Raw genomic sequence first — 25,914 nt, 5'->3', positions numbered from 1 at the left:
TATCATTGTATTTATTCTCATATTTGGAGACAGCTAGGGAATGATCTTAGCTAGAGGCAGAAGCCACAAACAGGTGTGACTGCCTTTTAAGATCAATAAGACAAATCTCGGTTTTAGAGATATTAACATGTACAATAAAGAAACAAAAAATTAACCAAACATGATTAGAAACCAATGACTCTGAGATGCAACCCATTTTAATATTTATTATTTTAAAATATTAAAAATGAGACTCTTAGAATCAATGAAATATGACATATAGATTTCTCTGGCACTCATCACATCCTGCCATGAAAGCCCATTGTCACAGAGGTACCTGAGACAGGAGTTAACCTTTCCAAAGGAAAAGCCTTCACAGCTGTGAGACCCATGACTCTTTTCTGCCTTCCTGGTGATTATGGAATTTGGGAAACCACGGACACTCGTCTGTCAATGTTAGATCACTATTCCTTATTGTTCTCACCTAGTAGTGCTTGATTTTCCTTGGGAACTTACTTTTATTTTGCTTTATGAGTCAATAACACCTAACCAAGTATAGACAATGTTCATTGAGAAATCAGAACCCAAACTGAATTTTAGTGTTGGATCTTCTGAGCCACTATAGAATCATAAATTCCAGGTTTCTGCCCATAAGTAAGATAGGAGAGTCTAATGGAAAGAGAATCCACCATCGGCTTCAAATCTCTGAATGCTTTCACTTCCCACTCCATCGTGGCGGCTCCCTTACTTCCTCTCGCAGGCCTCACGCTTACTGTCCTAATGGATTGATTCCTTCCCTAAGGAAGTGGCACATTCCATGTTCTGTTCACCAGGACCACACCCTCAACCTCAGTTCTTCAGCTAACAGCCAAGTGTTATGAATATCTAATCAACATAGGGATCAATTGCCTTTGACAAACTTTCACCATCCCTTTGTTCTGGGGCAAAATGGAGCAACAGAGTTGCAAAAATAATATTTCAAAACAATGATTAGGAAAGTTAATGTCATTTTATCAAAATAGAGACATGATTTTTTCTGAAGCATAAATTTATGTATCAATTCTTCCTAATTATAAAGTCTCTTTAAAAAGTTCAAAAAGTAGAGAGCTATATAAAGCATATGGTAGAAGTTAACCCCTCATATAATTCCATATGTGGAGATGATAACTATTAACAATTTGTTATATATACTTGAATATATAATAGTATAACACTGTTCTTGAACTACTTTTTTACTTATGAACATGTGACTGTTTCCAATGAGTTAATATTTCTAAAGAAATAGAACACTGCTTATATAGCACATGGTAAGTACTATATAAGTACTTATTAAATAAATGATAATAAACAGCAAATACTTATATTGTGTTTACAGTGTGACTATATTAATTCATGTAATCATTGCAGCAACCTAAGAGGTAGGTGCTGTTTTTACCCCTATTTTAGAGGTGAGGAACCAGAGGCTCAGAGTTGGGAAATAGATCCAAGTCACATACACGGTAGATAGTTTTAATTTTAGAAGTCAGTATGTACAGATCGATCTCATTCTTTTTAATGGCCTCATGGACTTTCATCACATATTTTGCCAGTCTCCTGTTGATGCAAATTTAAATTAAAAAAAAAATTTTTTTTAGTATTATAAATAACTTTCTGATAATCTTGAACATACACTTGTATAAATCCTTTAGATAAATTATCAGAAGTTAACTTACTGAGACAAATCTATACATAATTTAAAGTGTGATTTTATTAAAAACTGACAACAATAACAACAAAAAACAAAAAAGACCTTCCCTAGGCTCTACCTAATTATAAGAATAGTCGAAAGCACCAACTTCCCACTCCTATTCTATTTGTCATTCTAATTGTCCTTTAAAAGTAATCTGTCCTTTCTTTAATAATTTAAGATCACCTCTTTTTCTCTGGTATTCATTATGACGTGTCTGCATGTGAAATTATTTATATATCTGCTCTTTATTTTAACCGATTGGGAGTTGGTGTGCTTTTCGTACTTGAAGACAGTTTTTCATCAATTTTGGCAAGTTTCTAATCATTATGCTTTTTCTGAGTATAGCTTATTATATTTTCTATATTCTCTCTTTCTGTAATTTATATCCTTAATTATTTCCTAAATTCGATTTCATCTTTACCGTCTCTCTACACTGAATTCTAAATTCTGAAGAAGTGACTTCTAATGTATGAATTATCTCTTTATCTCCAATATGTTATTACTTATCCATTGAATTTTAATTGTAATCACTTTTTATTTAAAATTATCTAAACTGCCTTCCTTCTTCTTAATGTATTTTTCTTTGTTTTTTTTTTTATTTCATTCTTCCTTTCGCGTCTTTTAAATTAAACATTTATTTTAGAATCTCTATTATATTGTGTTGTTAACTGAATTTCCTGGGTTTTAGCGCCTTTGCATATTGTGTCAGCTAACTCTCACTCTGGAAAGATTGTTTTCTGCAGATGCTATAATTTTGCATTGTGAGCTCATCCTTAGTGTGGTTTAATTATAAAAATCCTATCTAACCTGCATAAGATATTTCTCTTTAGAGTTTTTTATGTTGCTGTTAAATTTTTGGCCTGGTATCAATTTTTATGTTAATTTCTCCAGCTGGCAATTCCTAGACTATACTGGCAGTATGAATACCAAGCTTATGTGATATATAGTCTTGAGTGTTGAATATTCATTCATACGAAGCCTTATTTTTTCCTCCCTTACACCGAGAATTCAGGTAGAGAAAGACAAACTTCCGTTGTCTTTCTTTGCCTGTGGATGGAATTCTTCTGCTCCTTTCGCATCTGGGATTCTCAGGTTTATGCAAGGGTCTCAGTGCTAACCTCCACTTCGCAGCAGCTCAAAAACCTTTCCTCCTGTTCTTAAGAGCCTTCAAACCAGTATTCTAGATTATAGAGGTGGGCATAGCTCTCCTTACCTCTAGGATAATGTAGGATCAGTTCATAAGCTTACTGCTCTGTTTTTAAAATTCCTATTAATTCCTGGCCTCTGGAGATTTGCACCTTATTCTTGAGTGTTATACAACTAACTCAGCATTTCTGGATATTTATAGTTGGAAGCTTTTCATATTATCTTGTCTGTCAAAATGCTGGAGCTATGTGTCTAATCCTAGGTTTGCATGTTTGGTACATAAAGATTCAATGATTCATCGCTTCGACCATTCTCTTGTAATATTCTCAAATCCTTTGCCCTATTTTCATTCCTGGTGAAATTCTAGTGCTTGCATCTTGAGCCTTTGGGTTTGGCTTTTTCTAAATGTCTACGTGTACTGCTGAGCAATACTGGGGCGGGGGAGGGGGGGCGGGGGAACCCTGCAAGTAGGCAAATTGACGCCACTCTATATTAACGACCCGTTCTCTACTTAATGCTGCTCAGGAATCCTGGTTTCCTTTATGAGTCATCTCTCCCATTCCCCACAGCTATTTTAAAACCTTCTACTCTCCTCATCCCTCTGCCCCCCTTTACAGAAGTATTTTCAGAAGATAACCTTACTTTCTACTTCCTAGATGAAATAGAGACTATCAGAACAGAGCATTCTCAAATGCCATCATTAAACTTATTTACTTATTCATATGGGAATACACTCCCTTCTCCATTCTTCCTATTACAAGGAAGGAAGTTCTCTTTTCCTTTCTAAGTATAGTGGTCATATAATAATTTATCATCAAAGCCTGGATACTTTTGAAAGTAAAAGAGGGACTCTATTAATAATTATTCCAGGACAACAGGTGTAAGCCAGAATGTCCTGGGAAAACTGGGACATGTGGTCACTCTCTGTATAAAGTTCATCGCATCACTTGTCCCCTGAATATACACCCTTTTGCCTTGTCAAGCTCCACCAATAGTCCCTTGAATTTTCACCCCCTCTCATATGTTCAAATTTTCCTTTTCCCTGGGCTCCCTCTCATTAATATTTTAACATTTTCAATCTTTTAAAAAGAGAAATCTTGCAAAACAACACTACCTCTATGCCATATATACTCTCAACCACTGCTTACTTTTTTTTGAGTCTGCTTTTTTCCCTGCCAAATTTATTGAAAAATATATCTATACCTGACTGATTCTTCTTCTTTTTCTTCTTCTTTTTTTTTTTTTTCGCTCCTATTCTCCATTATTTACAGAATTCTGGCTTCTTCCATAATCCCCATTCTGACACTATTCTTGACAATGTTGCACATGATTATCTTGTTCTTTAATAGAAAAAGAGTATTCAACATTACTTAATTTCTTAGACACCTCGATCTGTACAGCCTTGAGTTGGTTATCATCACTATTCCTCATTTTCCTAAAATGGTACAATAAGGATTAAATAAAATAATCCATATAAGCCATTTAGCATTTAAAAATGTTAGACATCCCAGTGCTTATCCTTTTAGAAAAATATCCAAGTTTGACCATGCTTGAGTTAGGTGGTTCCATCAATAATTTTTTATGTCACTGTCTGAACCTTATTAGATAAGGCAGAAGGGTAGAATATCTTTGCTTTGCCATTTTAGAAGTCCAGCAGGCTGAGGATGGCAATCTAGAAAGAGAGCTTTACTTCCATGTTGAAGGGTGTTTCTTTCATGTTTGTCATAGCATCTAAGACTTAGTGAACACACCATACCAAATCTATAGCCTGGCATGCTTATCCTTGTTAGAAGCTAGCAATGGTAGACAAAACCCTATCTTTTCCTAACATAGCCATTTGCAATAAGTGTAGCTCAGCATCAGATGGCACTTATGGCATTCTCATTCTAATTTGCTCAAACTAATTTGCGGACTTATTGACACAGTATGTAATAAATGCCCATCTGCCCTGATGGACCATGGCCCAGATTGATCTTTAGCCCTCACCATTGCCAACCTAGCAGGCATTTGCAGGCACTTTTAGGATTCTTTCAGTTGCTTCTCTGTTGCTTTTTCACCTGTTCTGAGTTGATGGTTGACTTGACTCTTCCTTAAAAAAGGTCATGTCTGCATAGATATATCTTGTGGAAATGCCTCAACTATTTCTTTAAGTAGAAGCCAACCATTCAGAGCTACAACCAATACAGATTTGCTGTAATTTTTATGTTCCAATAGTAATAATTATAGTTGATTCCATTTATTAAATTCATATTATGTACCAGCAATTGTGTTAATCATGTCACAAATTTTCATGTATATTGACAATTTGAATAGGGACTAGGATAGAGTAGAAATAGACATGTGTGCTAAAATCATCATCTTATCTACTGTTAGAGTAACTTTAAATGATGATATTATGAGCGCTCAATACTAGCAAGTTTAATAAAACCACTAGCAGTTATTAACTGTTAAAGCAATGAGCATGAGCATGACAATTTAAATGTTAGGAAGAAAGAAGAAAGTATTCCGTTTTACTGATAAGCAGGATACAAAAATTAAAAAGTATTCCGTTTTACTGATAAGCAGGATCCAAAAATTAAGACAAAACTATGGCAAGACAAAACTATGTGATTGGACTCCAACTAACTGAAATTTTTGATAATTTTCTCTAGACCAAAGCTAAAGCAAATGATTTCAATATCTATGAAGACAATAGCCTGAAAAAAATCAGTATTATATATTATAATATACAAGCTCATATATTGAAAAGTATATAATATGATATTGTATATAAACGGGTAGCATTTTATACCATTCCACATATAGTTCAAGGAAACACTGAATCCAGGCAGATATTCGACGTGTCTAAGTGTGTAACTGAGTGTGTTTGTATGTTTATTTTTCATTGAATAATTAACATCAATTGGTTGTTGTATATCGAGCTTTATATATCATTGATAATTTAGGAGATATTAATTTATAGTAACTATGCTGAAAATATATCTATATTATATCTGACAGCCTCTACTCCCACCAACTGCATTCTTTTCCATGAAGAATTAATGGAAATTTTAGGAGCAGTTGATGCAATAGCATGATAAAAATATGTTAGCTCAAGTAGAAGTGAATGTGGGAAATGAGATCATTAAAGTTTTGAGAGGAAGAAGAGGAAATAAAAATAATCTTAAAGGAGCTAATAGAAAACTGTAAGGTTAAGAAGGAAGAGATGTAGGAAAGAATAAATTTTGGCTTAAGAATAAGATGGAATCAAAATAAGCTGCGACAAATCCTAGAAATCTCTCTCAATTGAAAGAGAATATAATTGTGCCATATGTAATAGTCCAATCACCTTACCAATCAGATAAAAGTAGAAAAATAGGTGGTATTATTACAGTCAACACTTATTGAGTGTTTAAAAAGGGTCAGATATCCTGCTAAATACTATCAAAATCTTAGTTCATGGAGTACTCACAACAGACCCCACTGTATGGATGAGAAAACTTGGAAACAGATAGGTTAAGTCTATGGCTTGTAACAGGAAGAGCTGGGAAGAGTTTTGTACTCAGTTGACTCACCTAGCACAGCTGTGCTGGTAGTTTCTATTTTCAAGCAAAATGTGATATAATTTTAGGTCAAGAAGGATCCCACAACCAAATGGACAGGACAGCTAGCCCTATCTGGATTCTGATTTCTCAGTGAAGACTTTTCCCAAGCAGTTGTTGAATTAGTTGACTACAAAAGAACATTTTAAAAAATGAAAAATATTTTGACAATGTAACTCATAGAGCTAGGACCATTTTTCATTATATATTTGAGTCAGCATTTTATTTTTCTCAACCCTTTGTGACAGAATGCAGTTTGAAAAACGTTACTCTTTTTCTTTTCATATCTTTTTAAAAGTCACGTCTACATACTGCAAAAAATCAAATGATCGTCTTCCAATTTATAAACAAGGGACAATTGTCCAAGCCAGGCAGAAATTCTAAAGTGGTGTCTTATTGTTTTAGTGTCACAGAGAATTTAATCTGTTACTATTGGTGATTGTAGATAGTAGATGGAACATGACCTATTACAATAGTGAAATTTTCTTTCTCTTTTCAGTTATTCTTTTCACGGTCTTGACCTTGTAGTCTAATAACTGGAACAGTTGAGGGAACTGGATTACTTACATCTCTGCTTTTGCAAGCTGAAGTACAGCCTTCATGGTAGAATGTGAGGCCTGTGGTAACACTATAAGGGGAAGGAATGGAGCTGCTTACCCTCAACTTCCAGCTTCACCAATTTGGAATATGCCGTCCCAAGGCTGTTTTTTGCCACACATCGATAATGTCCTGCATCTTCCTTTTGCACATTATGAATCCTTAAACTCCCAGATTCAAGAACTGCAATGCGGGAATTTTCCTGCCAGGGATAGGGACATGAATTTTAAAATGTCTGTGGCTCTAACAAGGACACATTTGCAACATTTCATCAAGTTATTGTCATTACTGTCATCATCAAAAATATCATTTCAACATTTATTTGGCACTTATCATGTACAACATATAATCTTAAATGAGATAATACAAGATTACATAAATTAATTTAAATAATAATCCCATAAGATATAGTTTATTTCTATTTTCTTTCATCACATGATGACACCAAGGCTTATTTGATTTCCTAAAATTCATATCTAAGTCTGTTTGATTAAAAGCATTGCTTTTCACTACCATATATACTGCACACACTGTATAGTATCCTTAAAAGAATATATGTCCTTTGAAAAAAATGGAAAGTTCTACAAATAATACAAAAATTTATTTTTGAAGTTAAAATATTACATTTATGTTTTCTTCTGGTACTCTAAGTTCAGTAACATACATAGAGCCAGCCCTTACTGTTATTGTTGGAAGGGCATCGATATTTAGAACAAAAAAAGAGCCAGAGAATTATATAGATTATCATAAGCATTTCATGCATTTTATTTTAAATAAAACAAAGCTAATTGACTGCATACTTTATTTCAATTATTTGACATATATCAATACCTATGTATTCCCCATGGAATATTCTATTATATAGGCATTAGATACAAAAGTGGTACAAAATAAGCACATGAATAATACATTTTTAATTTGACTACTCTTTGTAATTGAAGTATTCATCAAAATGTTTGCTTGTTCAGCAGTCTTGACTCTTCACACTCTATTTTATCTCCAGAATATTCTCATTTCTTTTACACCTCACTTCTCTCTCTCCTCCCAGAAACTAACAGGTCTAAAGCCTGAATTTTAGTTCCATCTTTTTTGCTTCCTGAGTCTCCAAGATTCAATGTTAAAAAATAAATGTTCAGCCAACCAAGCAACCAGTCATCCAAGCAACCAACAAAAAAGGCTCTAGCTTTGCTTTTGCTTTGTTTCTGTTTTCATCCCTAATACTACGGGTCCCATCTTGTTTTTTCTCTAGCCAGCCCCAACCAGAATGTCTTATGATTTGCATAGATGGAAATAGAAAGATTTAAATTTGGTTAAAATGTTACACACGGAAAAAATCTTATATTGAAGTTTGTAAGTGTGTAACAGAGTTTGCAATGGATTGTTTTATTTGAAAATATGTCGTATATGCTTTTTTTTAAAACATAATAATCACTTACCCTGAGAGTGCTATCTCCCTTAATCCATGACACAGATGGTTTGGGATTGCCCATTGTAGTACATGGTAGAACTGCTTTTAATCCTTCTATTATTTTTACATTTATGGGAGGACGAGTTATTTTAGGTTCTAAAGGGAAATAAAAATTCAAAATTAAAAAGAGAATATGGCTTTATTAAACTTAGAGTTTCTAACTTTCTATTTAATTCTAAATATCCATTTTAAGAATAATTTTAGGCATATTATATTACAAATTCACCAAGTGCTAAGACAGGTTTTTAGTGGATGTAAAACATAAGTCATTTTTAAAATTTTAGGTTATCTCTGTTTTATTAATATCTTGAAAAACATATATTTGTGAAACATATTAGGAGTTTAAAGTTATCAATATTCTTCACTTTAAAAGATAGTTAATAAAAAGTTGATAAAATAAGCTGTCACCATAACAATTCAACATTACTTGATTCACAAAAACAGATATGAAAACATTTGGAAAAATGTTTTAAGCTTATATTTTTCATATATTTCTGAGTTATAACATACTTTCCCTTTAGTTCCATTTTAATTTGACTGTTAAATCTGATGACTAAAAATTATACACATTTATCCCCTAGAAAGTAAACCAGATGTTGTTGTATTAATAATCAGAGAAATTCTGTCATACGATTTATGGTAACTCTACGAAGTAAACTTGGGTGATTTACTATTCTATGAAACACTCTTAAATTAATTCTTTCAGAAAAAATAGTTTGTGTCACATAATTTTTATTCTCCAGTATTAAGCTTTCAGAGGAAGAAGTTATTAAATCTAATATATAGAAGAATTGACAAGTTCAGGACACCAGTTATTTTACTTCTTGAAACATTCATAAAATAATAAAAACTAAATTTATGTTCTTAGTAATCTTATGTTACAGATACAAAACAGGGGACTGTCTTTGCAGGAGAGACTACAGAGAAAGAGATGCATTTTATTTCTTTCAGGTCATGTGCCATAATCAATTTGTTATTTTGACAGAGGAGAGTATGAAATGATTTTTTTTCTTGTACTTGAATTATGTGTTTGTGTATGTGTGTTGGGAGTTGGTTTGGTGGTGGCTGTGATATTTGCAAAGACCGCATGTTATATTTTTTAATCTAGATACTTATTGACTTTTAGAGGTGGTTTGGCCTTGCATTGTGGCAAAAATACAAGACAGGCTTTAGAACATATTACAGAAGAATGTCAGTTTTGTCACTTTGCCTGTTATCTAAAGCGTGACAGTTCCGATCATCAGCAATGAATACCTACTTTTAGATAATGTCCAGGCACCTTAATTGTGAGTTGGGTGGTCCTATAACTGCTGGCAAAACTTAGCTTAGGAGTTGATATTCTTACAATATAGTTAAAGAAAGTGTTATCCACTCCTTCTGTTGGTTTCCCAGAACTGATCCATATGGCAAACCTGAGTCACAAATGTCTTAGGCATGGAACCTTTGTTAAAAGTAAATAACTCTATTTTTCTCAGTGAAATAGATCTGTTGGGTGAGTAGTGGGAAGAACCCTTAAGGGAAATTGAATATAAAGTAAACTAAGAATAAATTGAGTATGTATTGTTGTAGAAGCATGGATTCTCCACTCTAAGGGAACATAATTTGGATGGAGGCACAAACACTGATGAATCAGAAGTGGTCATCGTATTGAGACAGGATGCTGGAAAGATTCTTCTATGCTGTCACCGATATCTTAGTTGACTGACCATAAAGAATTTAGAGTTTCTGGGGAAGGTCCTGGAATAATTAGAGTAGCGATGGGTGCAGAGACCTTGGAGGTCTCAGGAAGTAGTGTGGAAGCACTCCAAAATTTTAACAGTTGGGACGGTCACATCAGTGTATACCTTCACAAATGGATGAGCTTTTCTAAGGAGAGGGTGGAGAAAAGAAGAGAAGAAAAGAGGATTTAGGATAGAACCAAAATAAGAACATTTTGTGCCAGAGAGATTAGGAGAAATATTCAGAGGAAAGGTAGCAGCACAAATTAGTAAAATATGTAAATATGCTCTGTCTCTAGAAATAAGACTTCATTATTTAACAGATGAGAGCATCCTAACTTTCTTACTTGATTTTTCTCACTGCCCCACATGCTGAAAGACTGCTTGTAGATACATCTCTACCCACTTACTCATAGAATCCTCGAATCAGCTATCCCATAATGTCCCACTAGCCTCATTAGGGACCTATTCTAATTAATCTAAGACTTTATTTATAAGTATGATCAAACATAAAAGATTAATAAGCATTTGAGAAAAATCATGAACAGAAAAGAACCAAAATAAAATAAAAAACTTATCCTGAAGAAAGCAGAAATAAATCAGGGGAAAGAAGAAAATAAAAAAGAAATGCATTACTAATATTTAACAGAGACTTGAGTGAATATTGCATCATAAAATATATATAGTTTGCTACCAAAAAATAAGGAGCAATTAGAAAAGAAGTAATTCTTAGAAATTAAAAATATGGGTTTTTAAGATCAAAGTAATCAATATAAGGGCAGAATAGCAGAATGGTCATATTGAAGACCAAATTCATGCTATAGAAGGAAAAGTTAAATAAATCTTTAAGAAGGTGAAATATCAAGATAGATATGTAGAAAATATGAAAAAAATGGAGTCATGACAAATTGAAAAAGGAGATCTAATATCTATTACTTAAGAGTTTAAGAACGAGAGAGAGAAAGAGGAGAAAGAGAAAAAAAATGTACCTCATTTTGAAAAAAAAAATCTCACTTTTGATCATTAGGTCAAAAAGATCCACCTAAAACTAAGTAAGAATAATAAATAAAATACACACCTAACATATTCTTGTGAATATGAGAAAGTCTAAAAATAAAGAGAAAAATCCTAAAATTTTTAAGAAAGATGAACATCAGATTCACCTGTAAAAAAAATAAGAAAAAGATTTCTCATCTGCCAGAATGTCATATAATAATGAATAATTGTCTACAAAAAGCTAAGGAGAAAGCCTTTTTAAACTCTCATTCTGTACCCAAATTATCACCCAAGAGTGAGGGCAAAGTAAGGACTTTCTGACATGCCAAGACTCAGAACACATATCTCACATGCTCAGACTCTGAGAAGAAGCAGCTAATGACTTCCTCCAGCAAAAACAATTACACCAAAATAAAAAGATAAAAGGTGAAGAAATAGTGATGAAAACCACCAACAACAATAACAAAAAGGTCTCTGGTGGAACTGGATTCCTTTAATTTGCATGGTGCCAGTATTCACGTTTATGTGATTTTTTCCAATCAGTAGTGTGGTGTTAGGAGAAAATAAAAGTTAGATTATTACAAGGATGACAGTTGGTAAGCGGCAGCTACTTCCAGTATAGAAGGTCGTGAGATTTGAGGATTCTGATAAGGGAGTGCTTGATGATAGAATACCATGTTGGAGAGAGAACTAAGTAAGGGAGGAATGAAGTCCCATCTGGGGGTCAGTGAGAGGGGGGTCAGTGATAGTATGTAGTGGAAATAAGGGAGTAGAAAGAGGTTGACTCTATGTTTAGTTGATAAAGAGACAGATGGAGTTTGTGCCTTCTTTTTTGGATGCAAATCATAAGTGTGGGAAACTGCTTCCTACATCAAAAAGAGATGGAAATAGAAGTGTCCTTGTTTAGAGTGTGAACTACTGGAGTCTAAGATTTTAAATACAGTTCATTTCCTGGGGGTGACCGATCATCGATTGGGTAGGCTGATAAAGAGTTAAGGTGAACATCACTGGATTGTGGACGTCAAGAAATTGTAAGGACGAAGTGGCTCGTGGTTCTGTTTCACGACTGTTAAAATCCCCTAGGATGACAGCAGGAGTAGGGGTGGGTAGAAAGATAATAAGCTTGGAATCAAAGTCTTTGATAAATGTAGGGGAGAGTCTAGAATTGAGAAGATGATTTGATGAGTAGAGTTTGAAGAGAGAATGGTCAGATGGCATAAGTCATTATGAGAGGAAAGATTTTGCACAGGAATACACAGTATAATGGCTCAAATGCAGTAACAAGGGCTAGATAAGCTGTGAATACTTGCTAGACTTGTGGACATGAAGTGGGGGAAAAAATAACCTCCATTTAAGCAGAAAAGTCACTCAAGTGTGAAAAGACTCTCAAGAAAAATCAAGCTTGAAATAAAGCAAAAGGGTAGAAGAAATATTTGTTAAGAACTTAGAGATTAAAAAAAAAGGCAGGGTGTATGATTGTAAAGTAACTGTTCTAAAGGCACAGGTGGGAGGTTTAAGAGGGAGGCTCCTCAGTCAGGGTGGAACAAATAAAGAGCTAAGTAAAGGCAAGAAAATGGAGAGGAGAGAGAACTAAGAGGCTTGCCTTTCGGATGGTGGTTGATGGCAAGAATATGAGGTGTGGAATTAACTGCCTCAAGGTTATTTTGAACTTAAACTTGTCTAGCTGCGGAACCTCCAGGTCTGTGGAAGGCTCTATTTACTGCCTGCTTCAAAGTATACCAAGTCAACTTTAAAATCAATAGACGATTCTCTTTCTCACTCACTCATCTTCACTTGCAGAGCCCCACAACTCTCAGCAGCTCCTCCTACGCCATTGTTGGCTATGCAGCAGTAAATGCCATCGTCGCTGTCCTCCACACTCAGGATGGTGAGGAGCTGCCCATTCTCCCGGATGCTGTACCGGGTATCAAAGAGCCTGTAGGTCATCGAGAAAAATGGCAGGTTAGGGCCTCACGTGTGATTTTTCAGCTATGATTAATTGAACAAATGGATGACTTGTCAATGGAGAAAGTAGAGTCGAGGTAAAAGGAAACGAGTGAATTCTGAATAATAGAATAAACTTATTTAGTTCTATAAAGCTAACGTTATATCCTAATCTTTGCTAGGCACCAATAATCAAAGCACCATTGAGCCCTTCAAAAATGTTTTCAAAAGGTGATGCCTACTGACAAGAACAAATGCTTTTGCTTTGGGCAATTCTCTTAACCTCTCTGAAGTTCAGATTTTACATGTATAAAATGAGAAAATTCTCATTTCACATGTTCTAGAAGGTGAACTTTAATACTGCTGAATGTTGTGATTGCATTTATGTCCAAGATAACTCGCAAGGCAGCAGTGGGCATTCTTACCAGAAAAAGGTAGAATACTTACTTAATGAGAATTTTATTTCTAGTCCAGGAAATTTCAGGCTGGGGATAGGATTCCACTGCACACATGAAAGTAGCCACTTCTTCAACTAAGGCATCCACTGTTTCAAGAGGAGTGGTGATGACAGGAGCTAACAGGAGAGAAGAAATAGAATGAGATCATTCTAGGATGTTGTTTACAACCCTCTGTACGTACTCAGAGGCCACTACATACCTGAATGAAAATTGTATTTCCCCATAGCAGAAGTTTGCCAAAAGGAAGGAACATTTTATATAAAGAATTTGGTTTCTACTCTTAAACTAAGCATTTGAGAATAAAAAAAAAAAAAAAAAAGAGAAAGCTTTCAGCAGAATAGGACTTAGAATTTATTACATATGAGTAGGGGCAGATCCAGGCTTTGTGAAGCCCAAAGTTATATAATCTGAGTGCCCTCTTTAAGAACGAAAATATAAAATTTTAAATACAAAATATCTGTGGCTACCCCAATCAACTTGAAGGGAAGTATGACTGAAGGAAAATCAGAGTGGAAAGAGACAGCAACCTTAATAATTATTTTAAAACATTTTTGCCACATCATATAAAAATATATGTTCATATGAACAAATTTTCCACTATTTTAGAGTCCACTGAGGGTCTTAGAGTAGACTCTTGAAAATAAGGTATTTTGAAGTTGAAGCTTCGTCTGATTTATAGAGAATTCACATCTACATATGAGTAGATTATAAAGATTCCATAATCAAAAGACAAATAACCCAAATAAAAAATGAGCAAAGGATCTGAATAGACATTTTTCCAGTGAATGTATACCAATGGCCAATAAGAACATGAAAAGATGCTCAAAATCATTAGCCATTAAGGAAATGCAAATCAAAACCACAATAAGATATCGCCTCACATCCACTAGCATGGCTATAATCAAAAAGAAAGATAACAACAAATGTTGTTATCTTTATGCATGGCTGGTGAGAATATAAAATTATGCAACCACTGTGAGAAACAGTATGGTCATTCCTTAAAAACAGTAAACATAGAATTACTATGTAACCCAGTAATTCAACTTCTGGGGATATACCTAAAAGAATTGAGAGCAGGGACTAAAATAGATATTTGTACACCATTTTAAAGCAGCATTATTCACAATAACCAAAAGGTGGAAGCAACCCAAGTGTTTTCCAACAAATTAACAGGTAAACAAATGTGCTTTATCCATAGAATGAAATATCACTTGGCAATAAAAAGAAATGAGGTACTGATATGTGCTACAACATGTATGAATCTTGGAAACAATAAACTAATTGCAAGAAGCCAGTCACAAGGACAACACATTGTACAATTCCATTTCAATGAAATGTTCAGAATAGGCAAATCTAATAGAGACAGAAAATATATTAGAGATTACCTGGGATTGCAGGAGAGGAAGAAAAGATTAGAGAATAATGACTAGAAGCAAAAGATGTGTAAAGCACATCTCTGCCTTTAAGGACCCACAATCTAGATGACAAGATAGAGCAGATACATAAAAGGAGCAGCTGTAATAATCAGTTATGCCTGCTATCCTGGTGTAATTATTAATAGTGCCCCTTGTGCTTCAAAAATGCCTGCGTTTGGGCAATAAATTATATGGTCATTTCATTTGCAAGGTGCATATGAAAGCCAAGTGAGCAATGTGAACAATATGTTAGATGTAGGGTAGGTAACGACAACCTCATGAAACACCTAGAACAAACTGACACATTGGCCATAAAAGATACATCCATCATCAAATGAACCTAATTTTTTCAGTGAACTCAAAGGCACACTGATTGGCTGAGAGTGAAGGAAAATGGTGGTTGGGAGTGTTTCACTTAGCCTATATCTCCCTTAGTAATGTTATATTCTTTTCTTAAAATCCAATTAAAGCATCATCTCCTCCCAATCTCTCTGACTTATAAGATGGAGCCAAATGCCCTTTTCTTTAAACTTAGTTCATGCTGTATATGTCACTTGTATAGTACTTGTCACACAGACACTACTAACATAATCTGTTTATACCTTTGTCCCACACTCAATTATAAAAACCTTGAGCTAAATTTAGGTCAGAGTCCTTGTCTTAGACCTCTTTCTATCCCCAGGGTTAGCACCTTGACTGATGCATTGTTTAAATAAACCAGACTGTATTTCTGAGGCCTTTATAAAATGCATAATATTTTAAAAGATTGAAAGAGAGTAGTTGAAATAAGAGAAAAGAATTTTTAGGTAAAATGATGTCTTATGTATAAGATACTCTTTTCCAACTTTCCACTGAAAATAACCAGCAAAATATACAGAATGTAGTAAAAAGAAAAAGAAAGGAAAGTTATTAAAGAATAGTTAAGAAACATAAAACATAGATTGACAGGCACTTCTAATAGAAGTTCCAGAAAAATAAAACAGAGGGAATGGCCTAGAAGCAATATATAAAGGAATACATAGATGATTATTTTTAAAAACTGAAAAAAAACCATGAATATTCAGATCGAAAGTTTCCACCAAGTGCCAAGCCAGAGAAAGAAAAATAAATTCATCCCTAGATATGTTGGATGAAAACTATAGAAAATTAAAGGCAGAAATCTTAAACCCTATTAGGAAAAAAAAAAGGGCATTTGCCTTAATAGGAATGACAGTTAGTCTGACATAAGATTACTAAGATTATTCAGCAACATTTAGTACCAATAGGCAATGGACTAATATCTATAAAGTTCCAAGATAAAATGTTAGCCTGGAGTTCTATAGCCAGTTTAGATAATAATTTTAAAATTAGACAATAAAGACATAAACACATACTGAAAGTGTTTACCGCTCATAGACCTTCTCTGAAACAGTTACTGAAGTATATAAACTCAGTAAAAAATAACTTGTACCCAAAAGAAAAGGATGAGAGATAAGAAACAATAGTAAGCATAGATGGTGGTAAAATATAATTGCAATTTTAACACACTGTGGAGGATAAAAAAACAAACCACTAATTTCTGTGTTTAAAAAAGAATGGAACTAAAATTCTAGATAAATAATTATAAGATGAAAGTTCAGGCAAGAAGTTCAGTGGATATTAAAACTTGCTAAGCTCTTTACCACAAACAGGAAGATGACAAGTACTGAAAAACTACAAATATAGGAAGAAAAACACATTTAACCATACACATTAAGTGCGCATGTTAAAACTTTATTAATGTTTTGTTTGTTCGTTTGATTTCACTTATATGTGAAATCTAAAAACAAAATAAACAAACAGAACAGAAACAAACTCATACAGAGAACAGACTAATAATGGAAGCCAAGTGGAAATGGGTTGGGGGGATGGGTGGAAAGTTGAAAAGGATGAAGTACAGATTGCCAGTTATAAAAACAGTCACAGGGATGTAAAGCACAGGGAATACAAGGAATATAATACAAAAGAAATTACTAAGAATAAAGAATAGAGATTAAGACTATAGAATAAGAATAAAGAATAGATTAAAAACCAAAACTTTCAAAGCAGTGGGAGAAAACAAGAGGGACTGTAACTGTATCAATCACAAGAACTGGAGAAAGAAGAAAGAAGAAGGAGAAAAGGATGATAAGAAAAAGCATGGTTAAACAGAAGACACAAAATAATATGGAAGGAATGTGCCCAAATATAGCAAAAATCACAGTAAATGCCAGTGGTATAAACTGACCTATGAAAAGAGAGACACTATCATATAGGATTAAAAAACACAAAAGACACACCTAAATAAATTAAAACAGAAATGTTGGAAACGAAGAGAAGGGAAAATATATACAGAGTAAATACTACTTAAAGTGATAAAGTAATAAAGCAGGACTAATATAAGAATAAATAGAATATAAGGTGATATGCATTTACAGAATGAAGAGAAATACTACTTAATGATAAAAGGAATAATTCATCAGAAAGATTAAACAATCATGAATCTTAATTATTTAAAAATATAGACAAAATAAATAAAGCCAAATGTTACAATGAAGTAATAGGCTAAATTTTTAAAGAAACTTACACACACACATGCACACTCACACACAAACACACACACATACACAAGCAAGAATAAATGAATATCAAAATGATAAAAGCGTTTTCCTCTAAGTGTGAGCATTATGAATAATTTTATATTTTTCTTTTGGTGTATCTCAAAGTGTTAAAAAATTAATACACATTATCTTTATAATAAAAAATATATCAAATAAATCAGAATGCCACACAAATGTTCATTTTCCAGTGCAATGGAAGAAAACTTTATTTGGTATCAGTTTGAGAAAGTCATTCTCTTAAGAAAAAACTATGTATTTTCTAAATAACTAATGAACAAAATAAACAATCAATTGTGTAATCGCATCGAGATTAAGAGATAAAAACAAAAAATATTAAGTTTGTGGGATGCAGGTAGCAATGGGCCTAAAGGTTAATTGATAATATGAATGATTTCATTGTTTAAAAAGAAAGATTATTGAGCAAATAGGCATTGAGAGGCACTCCAGCATAGGATTTGAATACAAATCTCTGCTCCATCACTTCTCTGTTCCACCAAGTCACTTAACTAGTACTTCAGCATCTTTAGTTGTAGATGGAGATGATAACAAAACCACCACATGGGCTCGTCATGAGGATTAAATCAAAGAATATATATAAAGCACTTAAAATTTTCTTGGCCTGTACAGACCCCTGTATGTTATTTGATTCTGTAATTTAGAAACAGAACAGTTCAGGAACTGTTCCATTTTTCTCGTAGTCTCTGGATTACTTGCAAATTTACCATTACAATTTACTTCTGGGAATCTATTCCAAGGAAGTAATCTCAAAATGGAAAAACATATAGATGACTTTCACCGCACCAAACAGATCGATTGCACTAAATTATGCTTCCTGTGAAAAAGTGAAAGAAGAGTTAGGCACACATTTTTGTCTCCTAGCAAAACTGCTGGGGCTCGCTTGTACTGGCTTGCGAGAGCCAAAGGTTAAGTTTTCAGAAATTTTGCGAGACAGCTGTTAAATACAGCTATTATTAAAAACTAAGTTATATAAATTTATAATTGAATTATGTTAAAAACAAAGTAATAATACTCAAAATGTATCACTTCCTGATTATTTTACTACATTTTACTATTATCTCTGTTCTTGAGGTTGTTTACATTTAATGTATCTATATGGTAAAAATATTACACATCTCTTTCCAGTTCAGTGTTGGTAGCTTGAAATTGGCTGTGGTTGGAGTATTTACACCACAGAAATCAACAAATGCAACAAATCAGGGCCTTTTTTTTTTCTTAAAGAAGCAGATATTAAACATATCAGCAGTTCTTATCTAACCAGGATATTATTTACACGGTCACTGCAAATGGTATTTTGAAGAGTATTCATAATAGAGAATATTGCTCACATTTCAATGTTAAGTAAAAATGACAGGTAGCAAAGCTGTATAAACCATTTTATTACAATATTTTTTTTAGGATATGTAGAAAAAATGGAAGCAAATATACCAACATATTAACTGTCCTGTAAGCATGGCTGACTTTTTCTTTTTTAAACTTTTGTACATTTTGTGATTTCAAAATCATTCTTAATGACCATGTACTATTTCTATAAAAAATAAAATTTGTCATTAGTTTCTTCTAACTCAATATATACAGATGCAGAAGTGACAGAGGTAATAGACATGCTATTAATATTGTCTTTCCAACAAGGTGACACAAATTCTGTTGAATAGATCAAAGATAGATCAGTTAAGATTAAAGAAGTAAACGCTAGAATGTCTTGACAAACTTAGACAGGGACTAGTGCATGAGGTTTCCGTAACTAAGGACTTTATTAAGTTGATACCTTCCCATAATGTTCAGTGGTATGACAGTCTTATGTGATTTGACTGTTTTTAATCATTTTAGCATTTAAAATTAAGAAACTACTATAGACCATGCATTCTATTTTTCATTCACTATCTCATTTGTGTATCACACCAAACATAAAGGCAGATACTACTATTCTCATTTGTGGGGAGGAATGGAGGCTAAGCATGATTAAATAACTTGTCTAAACATAACAAAAATATAAAGTGATAGAGCTGAACTTCAAGGTTTAAATTAGTTTAAAGTTCCCATCTTTTAACTCTAAGCTATACCATGTCTTCAGCATAGTACTAATTACTCACAGACGGGAAAATAAGGTTTACATCAATAGCAATTTCTATCAGCAGAATATAGTTGGTTAAGTCGATTTTGCCTATATTCCAAAATTATCCAAACAAATCTGCTATCAAATTTTTACTGACACAATCTCCTAGTTGTATTTAATGATACTTGTTGACTCAGCAGACCGTCTCATGTTTACTTTCATTCTCCTATCCGCCTTTCATCTCAGCCAGAGACTGTTTAAGCTAGAGCACTATTTCTTCCTTCGATCCAAGGACCACATGAATAACAAACACATGAAAATGAACACAACACTTTTCTGGACCTCAAGAGTAACTGCACTTGAATACTAGCTGCTTGATGAGAAGGCATGGTGTTACCCTTTCATCGTCTCCTGTGCCTGGTCATTCCCATACCAGCTTGTAACTGAATAGTTGCTGGTTAACATGACCAAATGATTGAGTAAACAAAGAAGTCAGGTGTATTTGCTCCTTTCTGTTTTAGTAAAATTAGGGCTCAAACTTGGAACATAGTCATGTTTTCCTAGCATCATGAATACAGTATTGTTTTTTGGTATGAGAAAACACTTTGGTATTGAAAATTTTCCAAATCCCCCAAAGAAAGAGGTTATTCAGTGTTGCTCATCATTTGGCATATCTTAGAAACTGACACGTTTATTTTACTGGCGATGTAATGACATATAAGTTATTTTTTATCATGATAGATTTGGAACTTGTAAGTGTCATTGAGAATCTCAATAATCGCTTACTAATGCTGTACCATTAATTATTTGTCACAGAACAGAGAACACACTCTTGGTCCTTGCCTTCAGTGACACTGGACACAGACAGGTAAGACTTCTGTTCTGGCTCAGCTTTTTAGAATTTCTGCAATGGCCTCTCTTGAGGGCATTTGTTTGGGTTAAGACATGATCTCATAGGGGTCCATCTAAAATGTGCATGTACCCAGAAGCGATCATTTCACCAATCACTGATAATCCTTAGCATACAACATAACATTATATGTTGAGCACCAGTAAGCACTTCTCCATTTTATGATGACACTGAGGCTTACAGAAGCTTCATGCTTTCCCCAATGACACAAAAACAGTGGAGACTAGGAAAATAAATTTGATCTTAACAATTCTCTTCCAGGCCTTAAATGTCTTCATTTCACTTCCTTACTTATTCAACCTACACAGTATGATGTGTTGCCACAGAATCTCATCTTGCTTACTGTCTAGTCCTTTAGCTGAACTGACCCTTAGAAACACTAGTCTTCACTTCCTTACTTATTCAACCTACACAGTATGATATGTTGCCACAGAATCTCAACTTGCTTACTGTCTAGTCTTTAGCTGAACTAACCCTGAGAAACACTAGTTTTGAACTAATCCAACTAGCTGTCCTTGGGGCTCCTGTGTTCGTACAATATTGTTGGATAACATGAAACAACACTGAAGATCGGGGCCGCTATGGAGGCGCAGTTCCTAGACCCAAATGGGTCCTCAGCGTGGCCCATGTAGTCCTTCCATATTCCCTGGTCCACTCCTGTTATCTTTCTGAATGGGACCACTTCCTTCGGGTCCTTTACTCACCCTTCACTTGTCACTTTCCCCCAATGACCGCAAGTCCTATTTTACTGCAAAGTTGCCTACTTCATCTTTGGAAAAATGGTAGAAATCTTGACATTTCTGTTCTCTGAAGTCAATATTATTTAAAGCAACTGTGTTTCCCCCAAACATACAATTAGTTACTCTTTCAATGAGCATCAATAAAAAATATTCATCCAGGACTTGGTGTCCTGGATTTCAATGACAGCTGTGCCTGGTTTGAATTAGTCATATGTCGAGTCTGTGAATCCTATCCCTGTATACATATGATTTAAAGAGGAGGCTGCTCGAATTATATCTAAACATAAATCACTCACACTTAAAAACTTTTAGATATGGTAGTAAGTTGGGTGGAGTTTGGACAGGAGTTCTTTGTGCGTATTAAACAAATTCAGTGTTGCTTACATGAACTCCTATACTACAGAATTTAAATTCTGCCACACACTAATACTTCCGATAAAGCATTAAATATTATCAGAGTACTATGTAGTTAAGGTGAGTATTCAGTGAAATGTTGGCTACTTTCATACATGATGGTTTGTAAAATTCTCCTACTTGTGGGTTATGATATCAAGCTCATCGCTGAAAGTATCACTAGTCAGAATGAATCAGAAAGGTACTGACTTTTCCCCTTGTCACCGAACATGTGCATCTCAATTAGACTAAAACTAAAACAATAAACTATTAATTCTACAAAGTCGATTAATTTTATAGAAAAAATAGCATGCCAACAGTTAGAAAAGAATCCACTGAATACTCTTGCACTATTTTTAATCTATTAATCTATTTTGTAATATATTATTGTGCAGATTTCCTGATTCATTCATGATAAAAGGGCTTATGGAAAATGTATACTACCTAAAAAACTCTTTTTAAAATTGCCTTCTGCCAAAAATAGAGAAAGCAACTATAAGATAGTTTGCATAGAGCATTTTTATTATTTTAAATAGTATTAAGATAATAGCATATTATTCTGGGGGTTTTTTGTACCAATATATTCCATACACTTCAACATTTAAATTTTTAATAACTGTCTTCATGATGATGTTTATTCTCAGAACTGGGGCATATAGTTAATGGATGTTTTCTTTGCCAGGCCTGGTGTTTTTAGCTAAGGTTGATGTTAAACACATACTGATTTAGATTTTACAGTAAATGCAATAGACTAGATAAAATATGGTTTTAATTTTTTAACTTTACAATTTAACTATAGTAGTAAAAGCATTATAAACAAATTAATAAAGTTATAGAAACAATCTGATTATGTTACTTAAAAACTAAGATGTTTGACTTTGTTACTTTCCTGCCACTATATTCTGAAGTTTTCAGAATAGAGATAGTGTGCATTTGAATTAATGGCTTTACCTGTAAAGTCTGAAAACTGAAAATCATTTCTTCCTAGAACATAAATTAGGAGTTGTTTATATAGTTGTTCAAATTCTAATTTGAACCATTAAAATCAATTGTCCTGCTCTTTAGAAGACTGAGTTTTAGTAATTTTTAGCATTTAATCATGCCATTTCATTGTAACTTTGTGGTTTAGAGTAGCACAAATAAGACTTGTAACAATCCATGAGTCCAAACATCCAGGTACTGCCTTCCCGGACATCCGTTGTATGATCAGGAAGTACTAAAATAATCTGAAGCCAATGTTAAGTCTTTCTGGCTATTATTAGCTATTTGAAAAGATCTAGATTCTCTTTTATCTGGAGATACCTTAAAGTATTAGTTGGCAATTAAACGTTTAAATACATTCAAAGATACCATTCGGTTCCTGTAGAATGGGAAAAGAAAGCAACAAAACAACATGTCTGTGAAATCAGGGCATTTGTGAAGAAATCTGTATGTGAATCTTAACCTTGCGGCTCCAGAAATTTTAGTGAACCAGAAAATCTAAAGCCATTTTCCCCACCTACATACAGATACGTATCTCTATAATACAAGTGTGTTCAATTCTTTGATAAAGTAAGATAAAGGGAAAGTAATTTTTTGAGTGTGTCATGAAACAAAACTCATTTTACTACAACACATTTTGAAAACTCTTTACTTTGATAACGTTTAATCTGCTTTCTCGTATCTTTTTTTAAAAAAAGAGTTCAACGAAACTCTCAGTCACTTCACAAGTCACGTTTCCCAGTCTTTCTCCCTGATTTGAAATACACTAGTCTCAGTTTCATAATCCACTGGCCAGAAACCATATCACTGTGGACATTCTTGCTGCTGCGACAGGTGTTTGTCAGTTCCTTAAGTTGCTTTCCTCTCCCCTGAGGTGGTGTTATTTCCGGTACATTCCAAAGCTCTGAAAAAAACTTTCACAGTCTCTTGCCAAGCCAAATCATGACTCGGCCTCAAAGTTATTGAGAACCCATTGTCTTCAGGCTTTTATTAAAGAGGAAAATTGTGTGCATCTTTCTATGATTCTGATTTTTTTAGCAACTAAAATATTTATAAAGAGTTTCATAAAAATAAAACTGAAAATAGAAAGGGTTTTTGTTCAGAAGCAAACACTCTGGTTGTCTGGGAATAGGCAATGATTATATTCCTGGTGAAGCTGAGTAAAAAGATTTTCATCATCCATTTAGATCACCCTGAAGTTCGACACACACATAAACAAAACTGACCTTGATAACTTGCAGTCTAAGATTTCTATCTGCTAATGTGTCCTCTACAGGTGAGGGTTCTTCATGCACTGTATAGCTAAACTTTTTATTGCACATCTTAAGGTGGCGAGGGATGCCTATAGAAGGCATATTGTCAATCAATTGCTTATTTACATAGTTTTCTCTCTCTCCGTACATTGCTCCCTTTCTTCACCACGTAAACCCCAAGCCTGCCATAATATGAATGATTCATGATCAGAGCACACACACACTTTAGAACTGTGACAAGGCAACAAGAAGATAAGATTGCTCAAACTAACCTTTTGGAAGTTTCTCAGTCCCGCTGAAGGCAACCAAGGTAAGAATGTGAATCAGTGGAATGTTGATAAGCTCTCTCATGATTAATCCAGGCTCAGGCAGGAGAAAGTTCCTTCTGGACAACTCAAGGAAAATGCCCCCTCAGTTTACATTTTAAAGCATGGTTTGTTACAAAAGGGTCATCTGCTAATGACTGTGTGTGTTGGTAGCTCCACTGGCTCTAAGTATAATCAGGAATTCTCAGACTTGGCTGTAATGATGGACACAGCCAGCTGGTGAGTATCTACTTAGGCCAGTAATGCAAGTGTAGGGCTGGAGGAACAAGGGAAAGAAAATCCCTTTAGAATCCTTTTTAAGACAGTGGCAGAAGGACAATACCAGATGCCTTTTGCAACCATTGCTGTATTCCCTGAGGTATAGGCTTCCCGATCTTTTTTTTTTTTTTTTTTTTTTTTAGGCGAGGCAACCCTTGGGTGACCTCACAGACTACAAGGACCTTGTCAGCTTACAATCCCTTATTTTTCACGCCTACAGCACCTGGTCTTCCTAGGTGGTCTCCAGCCAAGTACTAACCAGGCCCGACCCTGCTTAGCTTTTGAGATCAGATGGGACCGGGCTTGTTCAGAGTAGCATGGCCGTAGACGGCTTCCCGATCTTCTAATTCAGCTCACCACCTCTCCCACATTCACAGCAGAGCCCTGGGTGTATCTAATTGTGACTCCTCTCCCTCTCTGACGCCACCTCCTACTTCCAACCCATTATCAATACCTACAGATTGTATCAACTCAATATTCCTTGAGTTCTTCCTCTCCTTTGATTCCAACTAGTATAACACTATCCCAACCTCCTTTTTAGACATTCATCTTCTCTGAATGACAGCGATAGCCTACTTTCTGTTCTCTCTGCCTTGTGTCTTACCATCCTCCAACCTGTTTTCAGACAGTCTCTTCTGCTCGATAGATGTCTGTGGCTCCTTATCACATAAAAACATATTCAAACCTCTCTCGTGTGACATAGGAGGCCTTGGCTTAACTCTGTCTACCTGTTAGCCTCATGTCTTATAATCCATCTAGACGTCTTACTTTAATATTAGTAATCCATCTAGACTTCTTATTTTAATATTAGTAACCGTATATATAGCTTTCTTGCCTCCACGAATTGCTCATACTGTTCCAGCCTCTTAGAATGCTTTTCCCCTCCTCTCCACCCAGTTAATATCCATCTCGGCTGATCATCGTCTCCTCCTGGGAGCCATCCCAGACCCCGAATTCCATGTCTTTTCAAAGTTGTGTTAGGTTTGCCTCCTCTCTATCATTGCACTTACTGCATTGTTTGAAGATTCTTTCCCTCTCATATCAGTGGCACACTCATTCCTTGGCTTCACGAGTCCACTGAGTTGGCAGCGTGAGCTGTCAGCCAATTACATTCCTTGCAGCAGATTCTCCTGAAGGCACACCTCCATCGCTTCCAAATGGGTCTGCTAGGTGAATTGCCTTTCCTCACTGAACAATATTTCGTGAGACTTTTCTACGTTAATATGTACAGCACTATCTCATCATTTCTATTGGCTACATAATCTTCTAAATCGTAGGTATAGGATGGTATATTTAACCACTCCCCCTGCAACTTATGAGAGAACCCATT

The 25,914-nt window shown here is 34.5% G+C and overlaps 1 protein-coding gene and 1 pseudogene across 6 annotated transcripts in view; both read right to left on the bottom strand.

The window, feature by feature from the left end:
* The window catches only part of MUSK (muscle associated receptor tyrosine kinase), an 83,103-nt gene extending 58,618 nt beyond the window's left edge, over positions 1 to 24,485 (bottom strand). For 3 of the 6 annotated variants that reach the window (XM_006906093.1, XM_006906092.1, XM_006906094.1), the window contains exons 1-5: positions 24,273 to 24,485; positions 13,606 to 13,732; positions 12,999 to 13,150; positions 8,469 to 8,596; positions 7,093 to 7,234 (exon numbers count right to left, since the gene is read on the bottom strand). In XM_006906093.1, the coding sequence (XP_006906155.1) occupies positions 7,093 to 7,234; positions 8,469 to 8,596; positions 12,999 to 13,150; positions 13,606 to 13,732; positions 24,273 to 24,351 (628 nt within the window). In that variant the 5' untranslated portion in view covers positions 24,352 to 24,485. The remainder of the gene's footprint in view (positions 1 to 7,092; positions 7,235 to 8,468; positions 8,597 to 12,998; positions 13,151 to 13,605; positions 13,733 to 24,272) is intronic. The other 3 variants (XM_025041267.1, XM_025041268.1, XM_025041269.1) reach the window with 1 other exon arrangement.
* Positions 24,486 to 24,795: 310 nt separating this feature from the next.
* LOC112473164 lies at positions 24,796 to 24,913 on the bottom strand (annotated as a pseudogene).
* Positions 24,914 to 25,914: the final 1,001 nt, after the last annotated feature.

This window comes from Pteropus alecto, unplaced genomic scaffold (assembly GCF_000325575.1).
Source record: "Pteropus alecto unplaced genomic scaffold, ASM32557v1 scaffold111, whole genome shotgun sequence".
Lineage (NCBI taxonomy): Eukaryota > Metazoa > Chordata > Mammalia > Chiroptera > Pteropodidae > Pteropus > Pteropus alecto.
Note: the sequence above shows the minus strand (reverse complement) of the source record. Positions and strands in the feature narration are given on the sequence as shown.